General features: G+C 41.1%; 2 protein-coding genes across 3 annotated transcripts; both read right to left on the bottom strand.

Moving 5' to 3' along the window:
- Positions 1-731: 731 nt before the first annotated feature.
- On the bottom strand, positions 732-9,086 carry hnrnpl (heterogeneous nuclear ribonucleoprotein L). Of its 2 annotated transcripts, none has more exons than XM_083910864.1 (14): positions 9,001-9,086; positions 8,078-8,196; positions 7,578-7,815; positions 7,226-7,311; positions 6,978-7,074; positions 6,795-6,867; positions 3,355-3,390; positions 3,088-3,156; positions 2,750-3,000; positions 2,198-2,319; positions 1,886-2,087; positions 1,741-1,798; positions 1,212-1,325; positions 732-1,100 (listed from the first exon to the last, which is right to left on the bottom strand). In XM_083910864.1, exons 1-14 carry the CDS (start codon positions 9,082-9,084, stop codon positions 1,042-1,044), a joined length of 1,608 nt encoding a protein of 535 aa, XP_083766990.1. In that variant the 5' UTR covers positions 9,085-9,086; the 3' UTR covers positions 732-1,041. The 2 variants fall into 2 exon arrangements, with proteins under 2 accessions (XP_083766990.1, XP_083766991.1); XM_083910865.1 differs by having other exon boundaries at positions 1,212-1,307.
- A 2,413-nt stretch (positions 9,087-11,499) lies between these two features.
- Positions 11,500-19,849, bottom strand: slc8a2a (solute carrier family 8 member 2a; the record flags this gene model as incomplete). The annotated part of the gene is made up of 13 exons (XM_083910540.1): positions 11,500-11,876; positions 12,180-12,443; positions 12,876-12,975; positions 13,165-13,188; positions 13,708-13,820; positions 14,143-14,160; positions 14,866-14,969; positions 16,811-17,172; positions 17,320-17,754; positions 18,248-18,520; positions 18,606-18,833; positions 18,982-19,119; positions 19,493-19,849. The coding sequence occupies 13 exons, from the start codon at positions 19,847-19,849 to the stop codon at positions 11,500-11,502; spliced, it is 2,793 nt and encodes a 930-aa protein (XP_083766666.1).
- Between the last annotated feature and the right edge of the window lie 1,261 nt (positions 19,850-21,110).

The raw sequence follows: 21,110 nt of genomic DNA, 5'->3' as shown, positions 1-21,110 counted from the left end.
CTGTGTGCTCCACTGAAGATCAGTGTGGTCTGGGCCTTCTCACTTGATTACAAGTGCTTAATCACCTGTGTAAAATGATGGCTCACTGTGACACAGTCCTGCTTTACATGACCTGAAAAGAATCATTAGCAGTTACACAGGTCAATAAAAAATATAATAATAATACAATAGCACAAACTAGTCAGCTGGGTTTACCTTTTTGGAATGAGTACAAGTTGGTGTTGTACTGCAAGTACCGGATTATAGCACTAATTAGTGTCTGGAGTATTATAAACATGTATTACTCACTTGCTCAGGTTACATCCACAAAAACACGCCATTACAATAGTTGCGTTATAAAAGCTTTCGCCTCATCCTGTGAGAAAAGGAGTCAAACTCTTAATACTAAGCCTAGAATAAGCTTTAACAGATGATGCAATGTTATTACTAAAATGTTCCCTCTGTGAATATAGTCACTGTCCTCAGAAAGATGCAGTAAAATAATCTAGTGATTAACTATTTAAATAATAAAATATCATTAAGTAAAAGGAGCAGCACATTGTGGCTTTATTAATCAACTAAAAACATAAATCCACATCTTAATATTGAAGTAAAAGTTGTGCAAATATGGATGTGTGTAATTGTAAGATGTTGGTTCAGTCTCAGGGGGGCTATACATGTGTGATCTCTAACTAAACAATAATAGAAAAACCTTCAGTATCGTCAGTACAGTTTATTGAAAGACAGTGATTGGTCTTCACCTAATGGTGAATGTTAACTTTATTTAAAAACACAAATGTTATTTCACGGTAGTGTTAAATTCCTCAAATTCAAATATGTGTCAAAAATACAAAATAAATGAAAAACAAAAACACATGGTCACATTGAAATAAAATTATACAAAGCCATAACATGTTCTCAAGCACACTAGGGTTTTGTAAATACTGGCTGAATGTTTCATGATCGGATGCGTCGACACGCACACACACACTCACACACACATCCTATGTGATACTAGGCAAAGACACAAAACATGACAAAATGATTTAAAGGGGGTGATATTTAGTTGGTGTGGTGTGTGGTTGAGAAACACAGCTTCAGTGTGTAAGGGTAAGGCCCACCTGTAACAGAAGACAGGCAAGATGTACAGATTAAAAAAGAGGAGAGGAGAATATCGCGCACACACTGCATACTTAATCCGTGTTTAAATTAATCCACTAACGAAAACTTACTGGGATTTTTCATTTGGAAATGATTCATGAGAGCGAGGGCTTCCATAGCGTCGTTGATGGACTCCCACTCCAGCAGCCCGGACGAACTTCGCTCACCTTTGGTGTCACACAATACTGACAAGATTATTATGGATAATGTTCAACTGCGGGCAGCTGCATTGTACTACACAGATCGGCATAGGCTTTGAAAAGTCAGTAAAAATAATAACAGAAATGAGACACGCTGCAGTTGCAGCAGAAACAAAATACACCCACATACACACTGGAATATGTGAAATGTGAAACACTGCTGATGTGCAGCAATAAGATCAACATGTTTAGTTGTGATATGATTGGATCTGTTAAAAAAGATTCTTGATGCATCATGAAACTGCGGGCGAGGTAAATTAGACTGTGGCACGTCAGTGCAGTCTAGATAATGGAATACATTGTGTACATGCCAGGGTAAAACGAGTCAGACAGGTTGTGTTTTAACTATTAAATTAGTTAACCTTGTTCAAATCTTAAGATTACAATCAATATTACTCACTTTTACCAGTGAAAAGCTTCACACTCGTAGGACTCTTAATCTCCAGTTCATCACAGACCTGGAAGGAGACACCAGATTGTAAGAAACATTAGGTGGTTTACAAAAAACCTGATAGGAACCATGGAGGTTTGGGCTGAATACACACCTGGTTGAACATCTCCTCAGAGATGTCGGGCTGCGCATTGAAGAAGTGCAGGACATTGCTGGGGTGCTGGATTCGGTTTTTAGCTGCCTGCTCTGGGGAGGTGAAGCGATTGTTGCGGGAGCCGTGGAAATCTTTAAAGCTGCTCGTGTTGTCCTCTAACTGGTAACACTGTCCGGGCACAATCGCTTGCTGCTTGGACACACTAACCATGAAAAGACAGACCAGAGGTCACCCATCTGTGTATGTGCATCAGGTACACTGCATCTTCATTTTGAGGCATTTTCTTTAAAATACTGTATTTGTTCTTCTTACCAAACGCTGATTTTCTGTCCAAAAAGGAAGTTGTTGTTGAGGTGAGAGATAGCTCTGTCCACAGAGTAACAGTCCCCCATCTCCACCATCGCTGCTCCAGGCTTACTCTTCATGAACTTCACCTAAACACAGACATTACACACAAACATGATTATAAAAATCACATAGTAACATTGCTTCTCCTTTCAATGGTTTGACGTCACTTTCCAAATACACACATTTTAACCGGTGAGCACAGCAACATTGAGTGCATCTCATAGAATACAGTACACTGTACACTGTACAATATACAGTGAAAATCATCTTTCTTCACAATTTCCCCATCTATATCTGTCCCATATTTCAAGTGCAGCACATTTTGTTCCATTTTCAGAGTAAAAGCACCCCAATATTTCGAATCCCTGCATCCATACCATTCTTTTTTCCCCTCCATCAAAGCTTTATTGTGAAAAATGTGCATTTGAATGTCAAACATTTCTGCGAGTGGCAAAAAAAACACAAGTTTGAAACCAGCAAAAATACTGCACAGTGTTTGTGTTTCGTTTTACTCACCCTCTCTACGTTGCCATAGAGGCAGAAGATGTTGAAGACCTTGTCGGCATTAATTTTGGCCGGCTCAAGGCCGTACAGCATTAGAACTGGCGAGTCTGCATGAGCACCATACTCGGGAGGTGGCGGTCCGTATCCGGGGCCGTAGCGCTGGCTACCACGACCGCGCCCGCCTATTCCTGGCCCCATGCGATGGTGAGGAGGAGGCCCATAGCCGTCGTCATTGTAGCTATGATAACCTCCTTGCGGGCCACCTTAATTACGATAAAATAAAAAGGAACAGATACATTAAAATAACAGATCCCAATATTGGAAAAGCACTTCTGTTGTTGCTTACTTACCATAATCTGGTGGGTGATCTCCAAGGAGAGCAGGCTGCCTCTGGCGTTTGTTGGGATTGGCATTGGGGTCTAAAAATGGTATAATTAAATGTTGCCTATCAAACTGTAACTATATTAATAATAAGTGCTGAGGGACTGTGGCTGACATGCAAAACAGGGCATCGTTAAGTGTTTCAGGCTCTACGTTGTTCACTATGTGACATAATGGAGATTTAAGAAAGTTCTCTAGCATTAATCTGCTATCCCAACACAAACATGTACACACACCTTGTGAACTGTTCCAATTGCCTTCACCATCAGCATCTGTGCAAGTACACATATATACGTGTCAAATCCAAAATTACAATCAAGTGGAAATGTGCATGCTAACATTTGAAAGTTGCGACACAGAAACATTCAAATACAAGGTAAGAGGTGAGAATATGTGTCAGTGCTGTGAGCAGCACTTGTAGTCTAAGTACATTTTATTGGAAACTAACAAACCAGGATAAGACACAGGGTTTAACATAAGAAGTGACAGACATTACACCATGAAAGCAGACCATCTTAAACTTGTGATGAAACAAAAACTCCCGACATCATTCATGACAGTCACGTTTGTGATTACAAAAGATTTTCGACAAGCGGCGTTTAACAAAACCCAGGATGAAGCCTCTGCATCATTGTCAACCATGTGTGGGGCACTTAATTGTTTCCCAAGCTAAATGTTTTCTTGTTACAAAAACAGTAATAAAACAAGTTGCCGACACTGACAAAACACTCCATCGGTGATAACTATCAGAATAAACTGTATGATATTAGGAGATTGTGAATATGCCATAATTTTGTAGACATTGAAATACAATGTCACGTTAAACTAAAATTAAGAAACGTATGTACTAAATACAACTCTGTATAGTAATAATACTTTGAAAAAGTATGGCTTTAAATAATTAAATAAGTAAAAAATAATCACAATTTATATTTGTGAAAGCATTCTTTACTTTACAGCGGTTTTTCTGATGAACGGCCTGAAACCTTTGCACATTACTGTATACATTATATATAATGATGTGTTGAATATAACTTAAAGTATTTTGATTCTGAAATGTTATTCTCTATTAATACCAGTAAATGAATTCTATGGAGTTACCAAAGTTAACGAAGAGTCAGGTGGAGAATTTGCAATGAACCACCAGGATGTCCACCCCCAACTTACATTTATAATTTATAATGCACTCCTAGTGTAGTAGTACAGAAGAGAAAGTTGAGAAAACACTACTTTGTTAATACCACTATTATACATGTGTATTGTATGGAACTATTGTCTTGTCAGCTAAAACATTTAAAACTTTTGTTCTACAGTAACTTTAACATTTGTAACCATATAGTCAGATTTCTCATTCATTTCTTATAAATACTTACAGCACCACACATGAAGCATGGGACACAGTGGGCAGGTAGGGGGCAGTCTTCAGCAGCGATGCTACCAGGCAACCTCTGATTCCAGCCTCAACTCATTCTCCTTTCTTTCTATCTTCTTCGTGTCTTGGTCTCTCCACCACCAGAGAGAAAAGTGCATCCAGAGGTCCATGCTTGGTTTTGATTTGCTGCCAGTTTGTTTTCAAAGTTGCTATCAGAGGCTCATTTCCAGCTGATCTGACCACAAAGCAGGACATTTGCACCAATTCAGAGTGGGCTGTCAGTCCACAACTCACTGAGCCAAACCTGCATCACACGGGAGGCGTTAAAGGCATCACTATGGGCCAAAAAGGGTAAATGAAATAACGCAGAAACAACACAAGAACAGCACAGAGAGGAGGAGGGAAATGGGAAGGAAGGCACAGGGGGAAAAACAGAATACCAGAGTCCATAAATGTAGAAAAGTTTGCCTCTGTGCATATATGCTTGATGGTGTTTGATGCTTGTGTCTTCATGGGCCCCCCTGTGGGTGTTTCTTCTCGTGTAAAAATGGGCGTTCACGTGATGCTAAGTCATCTGGAATATCTGCGTGAAGATGTGCGGTCATGGCAGTGTTGTCGTGGATATTCGGCTCGTTGTGTTGTCATGTTGTGTTCGGCGCAGCATGGCAGAGATGAGTGGTGTCTGAAAAAGAGAATGGCCTCTTTTTTTTGTTTGTTTACTGCCCCAGTATGTGGTGTCATCTGTTCCCTGGACGTGCTGAGTGTGCCTGAAATCTCCTCTGTTGCTCCCTGTGGCTGTGTTATGGCAGGCACATCCCAAAGGCTAGGAGGCGTGGCCGCAACGACCATACGCCTGACTCCCGCCCCTCATCATCAATGTTTTGTGTCAAAACTGGTGACTCCTCAGGACTCTGCAGATGTGCTGTACTGGTAAAGAGGTGGCCGTAGATGCTTTATCAGTCTATGTTCAGTCTGTGGTGGATATGCGAGGTGTCTGTTCGCATGGCATTGGAATATTTCTGTCCCTCATACTGAAATGGTGGCTACAGTCCACCACCAAAATAAAATGGATTCCCATGTCAGGTGGTGGCGATAAGGGTGATGATGGACTTGGAATAAGGAAGTACTGAGTTGAGGTTGTGTCCCGGTGTTTGATGCCCCACTGTGTCCGATGTATGCCGCACAGCTCATTAATTAGCTGTGGGTGCGGTTGTGCTGTAGCTGTAGAAGGCACTGCGTCTGCGCAGCGTGTGTCTGCTTAAGAGGTTGAGGTAAGCTTGTGTGAGTTTGCACAGTGAGGACACAAGGAGTACCTCTGGTTCATAAAGGCAGCACAGACTACAATATGAAGATATGTCCGGAGAGGACAAGATGTGGTTGTGTACAAGAGAAACAATTACATCTTTTACAGCGTCTAATTAAAAAAAAAAAAAAATTCAAATAAAGTTAGGTGTAATGTACCACACAGTTGTAGTGCCAGCGACCCTGACAACAGAATACTCTTAGTGGTATTCTCTATATTAACGTCTTTTGATGGGAAAAAAAAGTGAATGAGAAGAGTAAGTTCTTCTCCTAGAGTTTTCAGGAAAGCCATGACCATTGTTTATATCATTAAAACACATTTAGTAACAGAAGATATAATCAATTTCTTTAAAAATAAAACTGAAGGCTCAACATTGTAGATGGCAAAAAGTGTTTCTAAAGGTACAACATTAAAAGGTCCCATGATAAGCATAATATCCTTGCAGCCTATCTTTACAGTACAGTGTATGAAAATCTAAGAAACATTTCAGATCTCATGGGACCTTTAGCCACAGACATGTTTATTGGTCAATTAAGTCTAAGCAAATACAGTGTCTAATATAACTTAAATAAAATCTCCACTATGTTTGAATGCTCACAGGCGTTAACAGTCTTTACTGCATCAGACCAGGCAGTGAGGTGTGGTTGTGCAGCTGTGACATGCTCTATGGGGAATGTGAACTGGTGGGTAGACTAGTGTGCCTACATATGCGACAGTGATGGATGCGTTGTACATGCATAAGCCTGTCATTGACATTGGCTGCCACTGAGGTTGCTCCTCATGCCCTTACCAAGTGCCTGCACTGTGGCCAGGAAAAATGCATGAAGACTGTGAAGGCATCGCGGGAATACTGCCAGTGAACAACCGAGTTCGTAAACCATTCATCTGTGATCAAAGGCAATACTCCCGGAGGCAGAGAAACCTAACCATCCCATACAGCAGCATGAGAGGAAAGGAGGAAGTAAAAATGGACAAAGGAAAGGCTGGGGACTGCATATTACCTTGGCCAGTCAAAGTGGGGTTTGTGTAGTCCCACGTGTCTTGGTCGTTCTTGAAGACATTAAGGCGTGCTGGCTGTGGAAAGGATTGCATTATTTAAATAAAAATGAACTTTAGTTTCTTAGTAAAATCTAAAAACCAATTATCCAGGTACAAAGAACGATTAAATATTGTCATGCACTCACCTTTGCATATTCTATCTTGAGAGTGCAACAACCGGAATAGATGTCTGCCCCATTCAAGGAAGCTTTAGCCCTCTGGGCACTTTGGACAGTATCGAATGTGGCACCAATCAGTTAAGGGGAGTTCTGACTTTATATATAGAGAGAGATTTCCAAGTTGCCAAGTATGATTAAACATATGTTAGAAATCAGGCTATCCAAATGCATAGAAACGTATTCAATAAAAATGTTAATAATCTTCTGAAGGATATTCAACCATAGCCTGAACGCCATTCTTTCTGAAGATGACAATCCTCTGTACGGGACCACAGTTGTTGCAAATGGTGTAGAGCACATCCTGTAAAAGCACAAAAACAAATTCATACAACAGCAACATCCTCAAGGTGATTTGTTGACATAATAACTTGCTTTACAAGACTACTCTGACTTATCACCAGAAACCACATATTCACTTATATGGCAGCACCAACTATTTGTTTAGAGCTTATTTTGGGACGCGCCCACACAGTAAGATTTCACAACTGCAGTTAAAACAATACTACATACACTGTGATGTGACACGTCACCTCACACAAAACTTTTTTGTTTTTATAATCACATTACCGTAGTGATAGGATAGATGGGGTTTATGATGGTGAGTAGTAGCACATTGTTGACGCTCCGTGTGTCATCGGAGTCTCCTGGCCTAGAGATCTTTTGGCTGGTGGAGTAGTTGATGAAGGCAGGGTGGCCTGCGATGTACACCTGGTTCTCAGCGGCATAAGTAACAGCATTGCAGGAGCCATTCATGTCCTCGTACTCCACCAGGGCCTGGCGCTTCTTGGGCATCATAACCACATAACTGTCAATAAATTAAGCAAAAAGACATTTTCAGGATCTATGGGCTAAAAATCAGTGACCCTCTAATCCTGTGCAAAGATTTAAGGCAGTACGTTAAAAGTAATCGAAAAAATCATTTCTAAAATTAATAGATGACCACTATTGCTTCAAGAGGATATGATATTGATTCCTAGTGTTATATGGATGCGTAAGAGAGGTCACTGTCAAAAATGATAGATTTTTGGCTTACAAGGGTGATGTTTGAAGATAGAAAACTCAGTTACCTGATGGCTCCAAACTCCTGCAGAGCCTCAACCAGGTCAGCCTCCATAATGCCATCCACCAAACCCCTGATGTGCACCACCATTGAGGGCAGTGGTTTATGAGGGTCTTCGTAGCTCTCCTAAAACAAAATCAAACAAAAAAGTTTTTTTTTGAAGATATATGATTAAATAGTTACATCACTGGTGGAAAATGTTAGGGACAGCGTGAATAGCAGCTACAGTCAAGGAGTCCCATAAAATACATTTCCCAGCCACTTTATTAAAAGGTACACAGGACATCTGAAGAAAGTGACAGGAGTGGTCTTGTGTAGTCAACTTGCTTCATGGTGCTACATGCTGTGCATTTAGAGATCGTAATTAATGGTTATTAGTACCACCGTTGGTTTTCAATAAGGTTGAACCCGTCATTCTCCTCTGACATCAACTCGGCATTTTCAGACGGGTCTCTTTTCAACCACTCACTCAATACCATATAAATATTTATAGGTGAAAATCCATAGAAGACAAACAGCCACGCCACGATTTAAATACTGATTTAAAAACTGTCGGGGCAGATATAGACGTTAACCATCCGTTAAAACCGATGTACCAGTGAGAGCATTCCATATTAAAGATTAGCCTTAGCCATCATCGACGTGAGCGTTTACGGGTTTTTGACGGGGGAGGGGAGTTATTTCTTCATCTTAGGATCAATTATTGTGTGCAACAGTAATATTGACTGGCTATACAAATTCGAAAACTACTTTTGACCACTTAAATGTGTGCATTCCTAAACCTGAGCTAGCACTTGTTAGCTTCTTTATTTTAGCTAGCGGCGACATAGGCACAGCGTTATAAAGCTAATATCATCTTAAAAACGCAAAAGCTCGCACATTCACTAACATTTACAGCATCGACCGTGAAGACGTAACGACACCCCTCACCGTTGTCATCCCTCCCTCCTCCGTTTTCTGTCTTTTCGTCGCTCTGCCTCCTTCTCCGTAGTATCGGCCCGCAGCAGCAGCCATGTTGTCCTGTCTGACAAACAACTGCTGCATTCAAGGTGTGTGGGAAATTTGAGCACTATCTGGCAGGCGAATGGGGACGCTCGTTATTTCCTTTGGGTGGCGCTGCAGCAAACGTCTACTACATTTCGAAAATGAGGAAACGTTTCTTCTGTAAATTTATTCATGTTAAATTCCATATTGATGTAGAATATTACTTCATGTTTTATGAACCTCAAACGGTAAAGATATGTTAAAGAAGGGATTTTGATAGTCTTGAAAGCCTTTAGTCTTATTTTATATGAAAAGTTAAATGTAAACAGAGTGGAAGTAAATCTATCATATACCAGTTAAAAACAACTTTATTGTTAAGAAATCCTAAAGCCATTCTGAGATGATTTGATTTTTATAAAGTATCTCCTTGTTTTTTTTATTACTTTATCTTTATCTTTAGTAATTAATTGAAAGCTACATTAAGACAGAAAAAAATATAATTGTCTTTTACCTGATCACATCCTCCAGAAGATATCAAACAGCCCCACGTTTAGATGACCACACGTTTCCAATAAAACATTGTCAAAGTGTTTCCACATCCTGGTTTGGCATTTCCTGGAATGCTGAAATAAGTGCCTTTTTTCCTTTGTTGCATCAGTGTCTTTTATATACTGTATTATTCCCCGAGCACAAAGTCACTGCATCATGAGTTTACATGTACATAAAAATAAATGTTCCCCTTTAATTGCACCATAAGTATGTCGTCTAATTTTTAAAATTACAAACCAATATCCCTCTGAAATGATTGTCCTTTGAAACTGTGTGACTATAACTGAGAAAATATTGAACATACATCAGCAAGCTCTTTTCTAATACCATATAGTCAGTTTAGTATGTGTTAAATGCCTAAATTAACCTTTGGTAACTAAATCCTGAAGCCGCTCTCCATGTGTATTTTGGATTCTGTTAAATATTATGCATCACAAGGTTGAAAACTCTACTACTGTGCATATTTACCTCATGGTCCCGAATTAAATGCCACAATCCCACAGAAAATCCATGGAAAAAAACATGGATAATGGAGCCAATGCAGACACACACAATGTGACAATTTACAATAAATTATAGTCATATATTTATCCTTATATGAGCTCAAAATACATTCAATTATAAAGACATTGAAATACATCATTGTTAAATAAACACTTAGGGCTTCTGTGGTGTATGAATCATCACTTTCAAACAGTCACACTAAATGGCAGACATTAGGTACCTATTTTTATATATTTATATATATAAATTACACATCTTTTTATAAATTAATTCTGTATTTGTTTTTAATTCATTATACATTTCAATATTGGGTCCGTGTAGTGTGCAATATCATTACAATTATACTCATACAGTCATAGTGGGATCAACTTCAGTAGGTGCGGTGTAATACACTGTGAAAACAAATTTGTTTCCGTTTGTCTTTGTAACCAAATTGTGCTTTTTATACCATGGCCACCGACGCTAACCTGTTTCTGATTGGCCGGCAGGGTTCCATTCACAAGATGGTTCACCAGGTCCAACAGTTCTAAATCTAAATAGTTGTGTAACTATTTACTATCTTTTTGTATTTATATTGATTTATGATGCCCTTTTTCGGTTGCACATAATTACAAATTAAGTTCATTGTATCTTTTTATAGGTTATTATTAAATATAATAGTTATGTGCATTGCATATTATATAGAACATATAACAAATATCTAATCTCTTGACTAGCATACATCCATATGTGTGATTATTTTTATGCGAATTTATGTTTTATTTACACCCCTCGTGTTTTTGGTTCCTCCCTGCCTGTGTTGTCAGGTGGGAAGGTTGAACTGTAAGCGTATCGCCGACAGTTCCGAGAACGCAACCTATCGAGATTCAGGGTTACAGTTGTTCTAAAGCAGGTCCTTTATTGCCTGTGACAAGTGGCCATGGTATAAACTTGATAATATGCTCATGAGGTGTGAAGATAAACGTAGGCTCCACTGCTATAATGTAAAGTAGAATCATGTAAAACATTGCTCCTCTCTGTCATTATACTCAAATACTGGGTTACAGTGTCTTATGTATACATCCAGCCTTTAAAAGCATGAGTCCAGGTTAGAGTCATGATGAAGCAAAGTCTGGTGTCTTCACATATATGCTGACCCTTTGCTCTCCTAATAGTGTTATTTCATAAAAGTCAGTTTAGTCACATTCACTGATAATGATTGGAGGTTTCCTGGGGTCGAGAAAACACACAGATCTGCATGTGAGGTATGCAAATGTTCTTCATGAACCATGGCAGCGGTTATCAAGTGGTGACAGGTGTTTTCATTGGTTGTTAACTGACCAGATCGGTGTCTGAGTAGTGTGTGTGTGTGTGTGTGAATGAGTGTCCAATCTTCACACTGTGCTCTCTCTCTTAGAAGCCTGGTATATGGCAGTAGGCCTCCAAGCTGGAGAAAAGGATGTAGAGAAACCAAAGTCCAAATAGAAGCAGTGAAGTAATGACTTTGGGGACTTTTGGGCCTCCCAGTTCACCACCTACAGACGGCCTCCGGCGTATCATCAGCACTCCCACAGTGAAAAAGGCAAAAATGGTGAAGAGTGTGACGGAGAAGGCCAGCGAGCCAGGATCCACATGGAAGACATCACCTTTGACTTCCCAATATACAGCAGCAATGGACCAGGCCAATCCAATACCCAGAAACACATTAACTGCATTACTTCCTGTCACATTCCCCACAGACGCATCTGCATACTGATCCTGAGTAGCAGCCACTTTACTGGCAAAGGTATCTGTGGGAAGAAAATTAAGGTTCAGAGTTGTGTCCAAGCTAAAACTTATAATAACTGGCCTTTGGCCTGTGGTCGATCATGGGAAGTGATTCTTATTCATAATTATTTTGATTTGTGTCTTGAAGGACTCTTGAAGTATATTAAAGCTCTTCTAAAACCCATAACAAAACGCTGTAGTCATGTACATTGTGTTTTTATGTGGAGCTAATTTTCAACATTGTGGACAATATACTTCAACCTAACATGACCTAAGCAGCGCATTGCATTTGTTTCAATAAATGATTATTCTTAGAACCAACTCACCAGGGACTGAAGTTCCCAGTGCCACAAAGACAACTGCAGTGACGGCATCTCGCAGACCTACAGTGCAGCCAAAATGGGAGGCGAGGTCTCCAATAATGGCAGTGAGGAAGCCGATGACAGAGATGGACACAATGAAGCACGCCCAGCCATTCCAGTACTCGGTGGGCGGAACAAAAGCGAACAAAATCTTCCAAAAAATGCACAGTATGTGCATGAAATAGTCACAGCAGTTTGGCATTCGGGCCTCCTCTTCATCCCCATCACCTGAATAAAGAAGAAACAGGGACAGGGATCTTTTCATTTGAGGCTTTGACCCATTCACACTGCAGCTACTCTGCATACTGTGGAGTTATAGCTACTCTGGCATCAGCAACAACTTCCTATGCTGCAAAGAAACCTAAAAAAAAGGACATGCGAGCCCAGAATTGCTAGTTAATTTATAATGTATAAATTAATAAAGTTGATCAAATCAAATCAAATCAATAAAAACACAACTGACAGAGACTCTTTTATTGTGACAAATATTAAAACACAAACAAACTGTGGCTCAAAAGGTTGAACAGGTTGTTCCACGATACTTAAGGTGAGTAATGTAGTGTAAAGCTTTTAAATTACACAAATTCTTTCAGTTTGGAATTAAAAAGGGCCACATAAATGCATTTTAATGTACGGAAAAAACATGTACTCATCACTCACCTGCACTGACTGTGACTGCCTCGATGAACTGCTCTTTCCATGAATGAGTCCCAATCACTCCAGCCATGTTGGTGTCCTTTATCAGTTTGTCCACAGTTTCCTGGAGCACAATTAAATAGGTCAGTAATTCGGCGCACACAGAACATACGACTCCACACGTCTATCACTTCAGGTTTATTGTGAGTTTTTTGGCACAGGCTGGTTGATGCAGACTAGGCCCGGTTTCACAAAAACACAATCACTTCAGGAGGAGGAAAAACAAACAGCATGCTGCTGGCAGTAACTGTACCTGGTCTAGAACTCCATTGGGAGTCTGATGCATGAGAAGGCAACAGATGGTTAATGAGATAAAACACAATTTAAAACTCCTCCACACACAGCAACAATCCAAAACTCTGCCTTGGTTTTATGAGTCAAATTCTGAGGAAAGCCCATTTAAAATAAGAGTTTGCATATTAAAAGCTACCGTAAAATAGTTTAAAGCTTTGTTAAACAATTGTTCAACAGTTGGGCAATATTAGTGGTTAGCGCTGTTCCATTGCAGCAAAAAAGACCCAGCTTCATGAGCTGGTCAAAACAAGGGCCTATTAGCATGGAGTTGGCATGTTCTCCCTGTGTGTGCGTGGGTTTTCTGCAGATAATCTCGTTTCCTCCCACAGCCCAAAAACATCTCTAAATTGCCCGTACATCTCTAAATTGCCCGTGTGAATGATTATTAATCTCTGTGGTTCCTGTGCGTTAGAAAATGGATGGATGGACAATACTAGTAAGTTAACTGCAAGTTTGTAGCCTCCTCTCTGTCTGTCTGTCTCTCTGTCAGCCACTCACACACCTTGAACTCACAGGACTCCTCTATGATGACCTCTAGCCTGCTGTGCTCTCCTAGAATGGGTTTACCCATCTCAGCGATCCTACGGGCCTCTTCCTCCTCAGGGCTGGGGTTTCCTGTCAGCAAAGCACAAACATTTAATTCTCATGTCTTTACTGTAGCATCTCATTTAAAAAACAAACAAACAAAAAGAAAACCCACACGAAAAAGACACACACGCATCCTAAATCTTGGCCAAAGATACACAACAGGCCCAAACCTATAGAATCAAGATGAATTTCACTCTCTGCACACACTCTGAAGTATGCACATTTTAAAGGTGCCGTGTGCATCATCCATTATTAGAGGGTGACTTGCTGACAATTGCTGTGCAATTACAAATTAATAGAGAGATATTTAAAAATGCTGCACACCGCACCTTTAACAACCAAATATTACCTTGGTTTAGCAGCAATGCTGTGAAGAAAGAGAGACTATGAGTCAATACCAACAATAAGTCTACTTGCAGAGTTCACATTCAAAGTTTAGTGCAGCATCATCGGCATGGAGGAGGATATTTTTCCTTGTGTGTATGTATCTGTGGTGTAATGACATGCGTGTGTGTGAGTCTAGGTGGATCCTGGGAGCTGATTGGTCCTGCACAGGAGAAATCTGAATAAATTTCAAATGCTGAAATTTGAATTTGCATTGCGACCAAAGGTATCCACCATTACCCACAGCATTAAACAAACTACTACTCATTACAAACTGTCATGTAATGATTCTGTTGGCCCCCACTATAACATGCACATATCTAATTCCTGCATCATTCGATTGACACACTGAAGTTACAGGGAAAGGGCAGCTAAAGGATCCTAACTTAATATTTGACTGCAGCTCTGAGGCCGCAGTGAAACAGAGACAGCAGTGAATGACAAGTGTTTAATCTTCGGTTACTGGCTCTGACGCACGTGCCTGCCACTGAGCTGGCAGCGCTGCCACTGTTATTGTTTTGATACTTGATCTTGGATACTTGCTGCCATCATGCTTGATAGGTTTCGATGTATATGAGGCAGGAAGAAAAACATTTTTCTTTGACTTTTTCGTCTCATTCCTACTGGTTCATGATTGATTGTCGCCATAATCAGAAAAAAACACCAATTAAAAAGCATCCACACTCACCAGAGATCCCTCGCTTCAGCCATTTGGGGTCCTGGAGCACAATAAAGAAGTTTTCCTGCTTCTCATATTGCGTCACATTTATGATGTGCACCTGTAACGTCTGACTGGATACACAAAGAAAACAAACATTTTAATGCGATGACAAAAAGATCAGGTTAAATTGAGTATTAAATTAAGTATTAAATTGAATTACCGACATGGGGACATGCAATGAAAACATGAGACCTTCCCATCTTAAACGATGCTACTATCTAAATCACATCAGTGAAGTGACCTAAATTATTCATTGCACTGGACGAGTGAATAATTCAGGTCCAAACACTGCCATGCACTTGCTCCTCAGTTTGCAAAGGAAATAACTACTAAATTAAATGTCTTGTAACAGATGCTGCTTAATCAGTGTTTGCAGAGTCGGTTTGTGGAAAACAAACATAACTTGCTGAAAGTGTAAAAGGTCACAGCTGAGAGAGAAATTAAATAATGCGCCCAAACTCTCCTACACGTGCTCGCTAACTGTGATCCACGACTTGCTTTGTATTTGTGTTTCTCTGTCGCTTCTGTTGACGGCCACCGTTACATAACAGTCTTTCACTAACTGTACACTTAGTGCACGTGCAAACACAGCTTATATGGGCTGCAAATTTAATGGGAAAAGGATCTGTCCTGTTACATGGGGTGGCTGAAGGTTCCCACACCTGATCAGGGCCGGGATTATCTTTGGGTGTCAAGTCATCAGGTAATTCTGCCTAAAAGCACTGAAAAGAAATTTTAAAAGCACTGAAGGAGCCGTGTTTCAGGGGACTATTGATTGGTTTGGAAAAGAGAGCAGGGGTCTTTATAATCATGTGTTTACAGCAATAACTGAGAGAGCTTTAACTGGTATATAGCTCACATTGCGTTGGACTAAAAAAGAAAAAGTTGAATTTTCATCAACAATCTATACTACTACGTGTCAAAATGACATAGTAATACTATAAACATGTCATAACCGATTCAGAACGGTCCTGTATAAACCTATAACTTAATGCAACTGTAATGCAATACATCTGCTCTTCTGTCTCTACCTCGCCTCCCTCTTTCTGTTCCCCACTTTTCCTTTCACCCCAACCAGTCGAGGCAGATGGCTGCACTTTTTTGACTTTCTGCTAAAAGGAATTTTTTTCTCTCCATTTCTCATGTGAATCGTTGGGTTTCTCTTCTCTCTCGAACGTCAAATTCCTATGAAATCTCAATTCAAACACAAGTCTGATATAATATTTTATATGTTTTTATATGTTATCAATCGATAAAAGACAAACACAATGATGAACAAATGTTGTTACAGTGGCACAAAATGAACTGTTTAAATCCTAAAAAACACACTAAACCCAAACTACTGCTCACTTTTTGGCCAAATGAGATGTTTTTTACAGTTTTATTTGTGTTGTTTTTATATTTTCTACATTATTTTATTGTTAAGTTTTATTTTTTGTTCTTAGGTCTATTATGTCACACGTTTGCATATTTTATTTGTTTTATTTCATTTATCTCTGTACAGCACTTAATTTCAGCTGTTGTTGTTTTTAAAGTGCTTTATAAATAAAGTTGGACTGGACTGGATGATATGTTAGAAGCAGACTGTATACCTATGCAAAATACAATTTCTGTGACTTTTTTTCTGAATTACAGGTCATTGTAGGCCACAGATGAGGAGGATGCAGAATGTCCAATTTTTTAATGTAATGCCATGACCAGTTCATTAATTGGCACTGAATGAAATGAAAATGATCAATGCAAGAATAGGCCTACATATAGTCCTGTGCAAGAAAAAGATTCCGACCTCCACACCATAATCCATTAACAAAACTGTCTATTTCACCTGAACTCTCCCTTTCAGAGTCACAGAGTGAACCACCTCCCTCCTGGAAATAACCTCACATCCCTCAAGAGTCAGTGGCTACCTTACCTGGTCTGTTCATTGATGAATTCCAGCTCCCCTCTGTTCTCCTCGTAGTCCACCCCGGCCTTGGCACTGCCGTCCTCCGTGTGGTACGGCACAGCAACAGTGCCTCTGGAGCCCGAGTTCCTCACCACCGTCACCGTCAGCAAGCCCGTGCTCTCGCTCACTCGCAGCACCTGCTGACCAAAGGTGAAGATGCCGGCATGATCATCGTCCAAGATGGTGATGGTGGCGGTCATCGGCTCCACGAGTCTGCCCAGGGGTGGACTTCCTGTGCCTTCGCTTCCGCCCTCTTCTGTTCTCAGCTTCTGAAGACGCACGAAGAAATGCTCGTCCTCTTCAAAGATGTCGTCGTCCAAGATGGTGATCTAGAGAGGAGTCAGAGTCAGAGTCATGGAAGTAGAATAATATGGGACTGTTATCACTTCAACTTTCACTATTCAGTGAAATACAGTACCACTATGAAATGTTCTCTCTACTTATTTTAAAATAATTTGAACTTTTTGTTTGCTCACCTTGATCTCCTTGCGGGTCTCCCCTGGCTTAAACACCAGAGTTCCCTCAGTGAATACATAGTCTGCCCCAGCATTAGCTGACCCATTCTCTGTGCAGTAGTCCACATAGAAAGTGTTCTGACCCGTGCCCCCGTCGAGGATCACACCGAGGCTCATGGAGCCACAGTTCTCGGTGCACTGGTACACGGCACTTTCAAAGCAAATATGCGAGCATGTGGCCCTGTCGGGGTGCTGGGCCCCTTTCCGGCGTGCATGCTCGGCAGCGTGTTTCCTCAATATGTTGCCTGCGCCAATCATCATGCGCGTCACCTGGACACGGTAGAAGGCGCGGCTCTTCTTCTTGTGGACCAGAGCGGAGTAGTTGGCCATTTCTATCAGCTGGTCCAAGTCTTTCTCCGGATGTTTCTCTTTGAGGTCTTTGAGGATGCGAACCACCTGAAAGGAAAACAGTTGTAAAAATCCATCCAATCCGGCTAATTCTTTGAAGTGGAGCTGGACTGAAGCCACAGTACTACTTACGAACACATACAAACAGAGAAAGGCCCTGGTTTTAAACTGGCATTTAAACTGAGGACGATCCCACCAGTGCTCATCACCTTGTAAACCTTTGCTGTAGAATAACTGTATTCATAAATCAAACAATTAAATGACAGAATGAGGTATCTAATGCCAGGATTCTAAAGAAAATAAACTTTAATCAGCAGGAGACTGAGCATAGTTTCTTTTCATTAGGATCTCAGTCAGGCAAGAGCTGACATAACTCTTAAATATCCATCATACAGCTTCTAAGTTAGGAAAGCATTAACCCCCCCCGATGAAGTAGAATAAAATGGGACTGTTATTTTCCACATGTGAAAAACATGTGAATCAGTCGTTATTAAAAGAGAACACTTATTCAGTCTTAACAGTTGCATCTATTGAGTCTTACCTCATCTTTGTCCTGGCCCAGGTCATTGCCTGTCTGCACAGAGACCGTCGCACAGGACGAATTTCCAGGCATGCCATCTGGCATCTTTCCATCCATGATCATGTCGATGCCTTTGGGCTCGAGGTCGCCTTCCATTTCCACCACGATGCCGTGCCGCTTGTCCGCACGGTAACGCTTGTGCATGTATTTGTAGAAGAGAAGGCGGCGGTCCGCAATCCAGGCCAACAGCACACACACCGGAAAGTAAAGCAGCGTCACTATGGCCTCCCACACCTGGCACGACAGGAAAAATATGATGGATTTATTCTTTTCTTTAATGTACTGCAGCCAAAAACATACAGAGTGATGAGAAACACACCTGTACAACCCCAGGTGAGATGACAGCCAGTATGAGGTAGAGCCAGATGTATGCAAAAATACTCCAGAAGGCCGTGATAAAAAACACACGCAAGTGTTTGATTTTGCGCACCTCTCCATCAGGGATCACCGACACACAATAACCAATGATCACAAACATGTTGAAGGCGGCGCTGCCCACGATGGTGCTCGGGCCGAGCTCACCCGCACTGAAGTTGTGCCCACACACCTGTCAAAGTGAAACAAACAAAGTGAGACAGTTTTTAAGGAAACACACTGGCATTTACATTTAGAAGAGATAGTCAAACAGTTTCTATACTAAAATAAATGCACATAAAAGGAAAATAACCGTATTGAGAACAGAGAACGTGGAGTACCTCGATAACAGAGAGCAGGATCTCAGGTGCGGAGGAGCCAAGAGCCATGAGAGTGAGGTTGGACACTGTCTCGTTCCAGACTCTCACTGTCGTTACTGTCTTTTCACCGTTGGGTTTGGTGATGGTTATCTCCTTCTCCTGCAGGTGCACACAGTTGTGAAGATGATTGACAGTTGATGTCAGAGATGCAGACCTTACATATATATATTTATATCTAACTTTCTATGGGGTTTTTTTGACCAGAAAAGCTGTGGGTGAGGGAAAAGTGATGCTGGTAATCCATTGTCTTTTTCCCCCATTCGTTTAATGCATTAATTGATTCAGTGCAGCAACTACAGCCGTCTCAGCAGCTACCAGGTTTTTGGTTGCTTGATAACAATAGAAATCCAACTTTACAAGTGCCTTTAACTTGCAAAAAGCACATATAAAACGCTTTCTGACCAGAAACCACTCTGGGATAATTATCAAGTCAGCGACTAACAGAATAGGACCAAAGCACTGAGTTGAGTACCTGTGATGTGATGACCTCTATGGATGCCATGAAGCGATCTGCGATGATCGACACGCCCAGGAATATGTACATGAGACAGATGAAGTAGATGATCGCCCTCCCCGCCTGCTCCCCCAGTGGAGGGTTGAGCGGCAGCCACACTGGCAGCAGCACACCGGGCTTGCACACCACAGTGCCCGCACATTTCTTCTTCACGGGCTCTGTGGAGTTGCCCGTGGGCTGAGGCTGCGCGGGGCCAGAGGCTCGCTCGATGAGCTGCACCCTGTAGGAAGTGCAGGGGTGGGAGAGGAGGAGCAGGGAGGCGAGGAGGAGGAGGAGGAGCTGGGGAAGTTGAGCTGGGAGGTGAAGGGGTCCCATGGTGTTCCTCCTGATTCAGGATGGGGCAGTGGTCACAGGGGGGGAGCAGCTGGGTTCCACAGACTCTCCTGAAGATACAGAGGGAACCATGTTATTTTAAGTACAGAGATAGACTGCAGTTTTTTTCTTTATTCTATAGAAGGATATGGTTTTAAAAAAAATTATCAATAAGACACGTGAGACTGAACCAACTATCAAGACTGCTAATGAAGAAGCTTTTCATTATGCGCTGTCTGTCCGGGAGTCCAATCATCCACCCGTTTATCAATGAGTCTGTCTATCTGTCTGGCCAATAATCATCTGTTCACACAGGAAGTGTGTTTGAAACAAACAATATGAAAAATACCATCCAGCAGACACAGGATGTTTTGGTTTTTTTGGTCATCGCTACGAACACTTGGCATTGGAAGTTTACAGTAAACTGACTCCATCTTAACAGCATATCAAACTGACCTGTTGAGAAACTAAAGCCCTAGATTGTTACGCCGTGCAGCTCTATGGTTCACATTATCTTGCACTAATCACTGAACCTTGGTGGTAAGGATGACTAGGAAATAATTCACGTTATTGCCTGCAGCTCTGTGCCAGTCCTTTCTGCAAGAACGTTGTGAAACACGATTAAAAGTCACTTGAGAAATGTTGCATTGTGGCAAACTGTCTGCAAACAAAAACATTTGAAATTCCTAGAAGGCACTAAGAAATCATTATTTACTTTTTTTATTCAAATTATTATCAATTATTGACACTGTTACTGGCAAGTTGCATGAGTAATCCTTGTGTGTGCTAACATCACTTATTTATTGGTCATTAGGGGTCTTATGACTAATCAGTGGGTTGTGTTACTACATATACTGATTTCAAAGACTCATCACACTGACTTTTTCTCAGCGGCTCAGTGGGTAAATTGTGTTGTCTTGTGAGCAGAAGGTTGGAAGTTAGATCCCTGGCTTCTCTAGTCTGCACGCCTAACGCAGGGTCCACAGTGGATGCGTGTGAGGCTGTGAAACTGGTGCATCTTGAGCTGATCTGAACACACCTGATTCAAATGGTCAGCTCGTCATCAAACTCTGCAGAAGCCTGATAACAAGCTCTTCATCTGAATCAGGAGTGTTGGATCAGGGCAACATGCAGGGCCGTGTTCCCTGAGGACCAGGGTTGGGGAAAAACTGCTCGAGAGAGACCAGCTTCATTCCTGTTGTATGACCTATAAACGTCTCTCCATCTCAAACAACTCTCTTTCTGTTTTTAGTTTTTTTTTGTA

This window comes from Microchirus variegatus, assembly GCF_963457635.1.
Source record: "Microchirus variegatus genome assembly, chromosome: 2".
NCBI classification, from domain to species: Eukaryota; Metazoa; Chordata; class Actinopteri; order Pleuronectiformes; family Soleidae; genus Microchirus; species Microchirus variegatus.
The sequence above is the reverse complement of the archived record's forward strand: the minus strand, read 5'-3'. Positions and strand labels throughout refer to the sequence as shown.